General features: G+C 53.5%; 1 protein-coding gene across 1 annotated transcript in view; it reads right to left on the bottom strand.

Annotated features, from left to right (window-relative positions):
- The window catches only part of EAH_00019900 (hypothetical protein, conserved), a gene marked incomplete at both ends in the record, with an annotated part of 2,331 nt that extends 1,753 nt beyond the window's left edge, over positions 1-578 (bottom strand). Inside the window, one exon of the mRNA XM_013397238.1 lies at positions 309-578. Coding sequence (XP_013252692.1) covers positions 309-578 — 270 coding nt within the window. The remainder of the gene's footprint in view (positions 1-308) is intronic.
- Between the last annotated feature and the right edge of the window lie 52 nt (positions 579-630).

Raw genomic sequence — 630 nt, 5'->3', positions numbered from 1 at the left:
AACACAAAAGAAGAGACAGAGACAGAGAGAGACAGAGATAGAGAGAGACACAGACAGAGAGAGAGACAGAGAGAGACAGACAGAGAGAGACAGAGACAGAGACACAGAGACAGAGAGAGACAGAGACAGAGACAGAGACAGACAGTAAAAGAAAGAGTCACGAAGACAAACAGAGACGGAGAGACAGACAGACAAACAGACACAGACAACCTCTCACAAACTCCAGGAACACTGCAGCAGCAGCAGCAGCAGCAGTAGCAGCAGCAGCGGCAGTAGCAGCAGCAGCAGCAGGCATTTAAGAGACTGACCTGGGACTGCTGCAGCTGCTGCACGCAGGGGTAGCAGAAGAGCGAGGCATGCCACTTGCTGTCTCCTTTGACGCTGTATTCGCAATATGTCTCCTCAGTTATATCATCGTAACAAACTAAACACTCCCCAGAAGCAGACCCGTGAACCTCAGGAGCCTCCGAGCTGCTGCTGCTGCTGCTGTTGCTGCTGCTGCTGCTGCTGTCTTCGCAGTGGTGTGTCTCGCCCTGCTGGGCGCTGCTGTTGCTGCTGCTGCCGCTGTTGCTGCTCATCTTCCTGTTGATGCTGCGCTGCTGCTAGGGATAACACCGCAATGATGGAAGC

Source organism: Eimeria acervulina, genomic scaffold, assembly GCF_000499425.1.
Source record: "Eimeria acervulina Houghton genomic scaffold, Eah_scaff136, whole genome shotgun sequence".
In the NCBI taxonomy this organism is placed as follows: Eukaryota; Apicomplexa; class Conoidasida; order Eucoccidiorida; family Eimeriidae; genus Eimeria; species Eimeria acervulina.
Note: the sequence above shows the minus strand (reverse complement) of the source record. Positions and strands in the feature narration are given on the sequence as shown.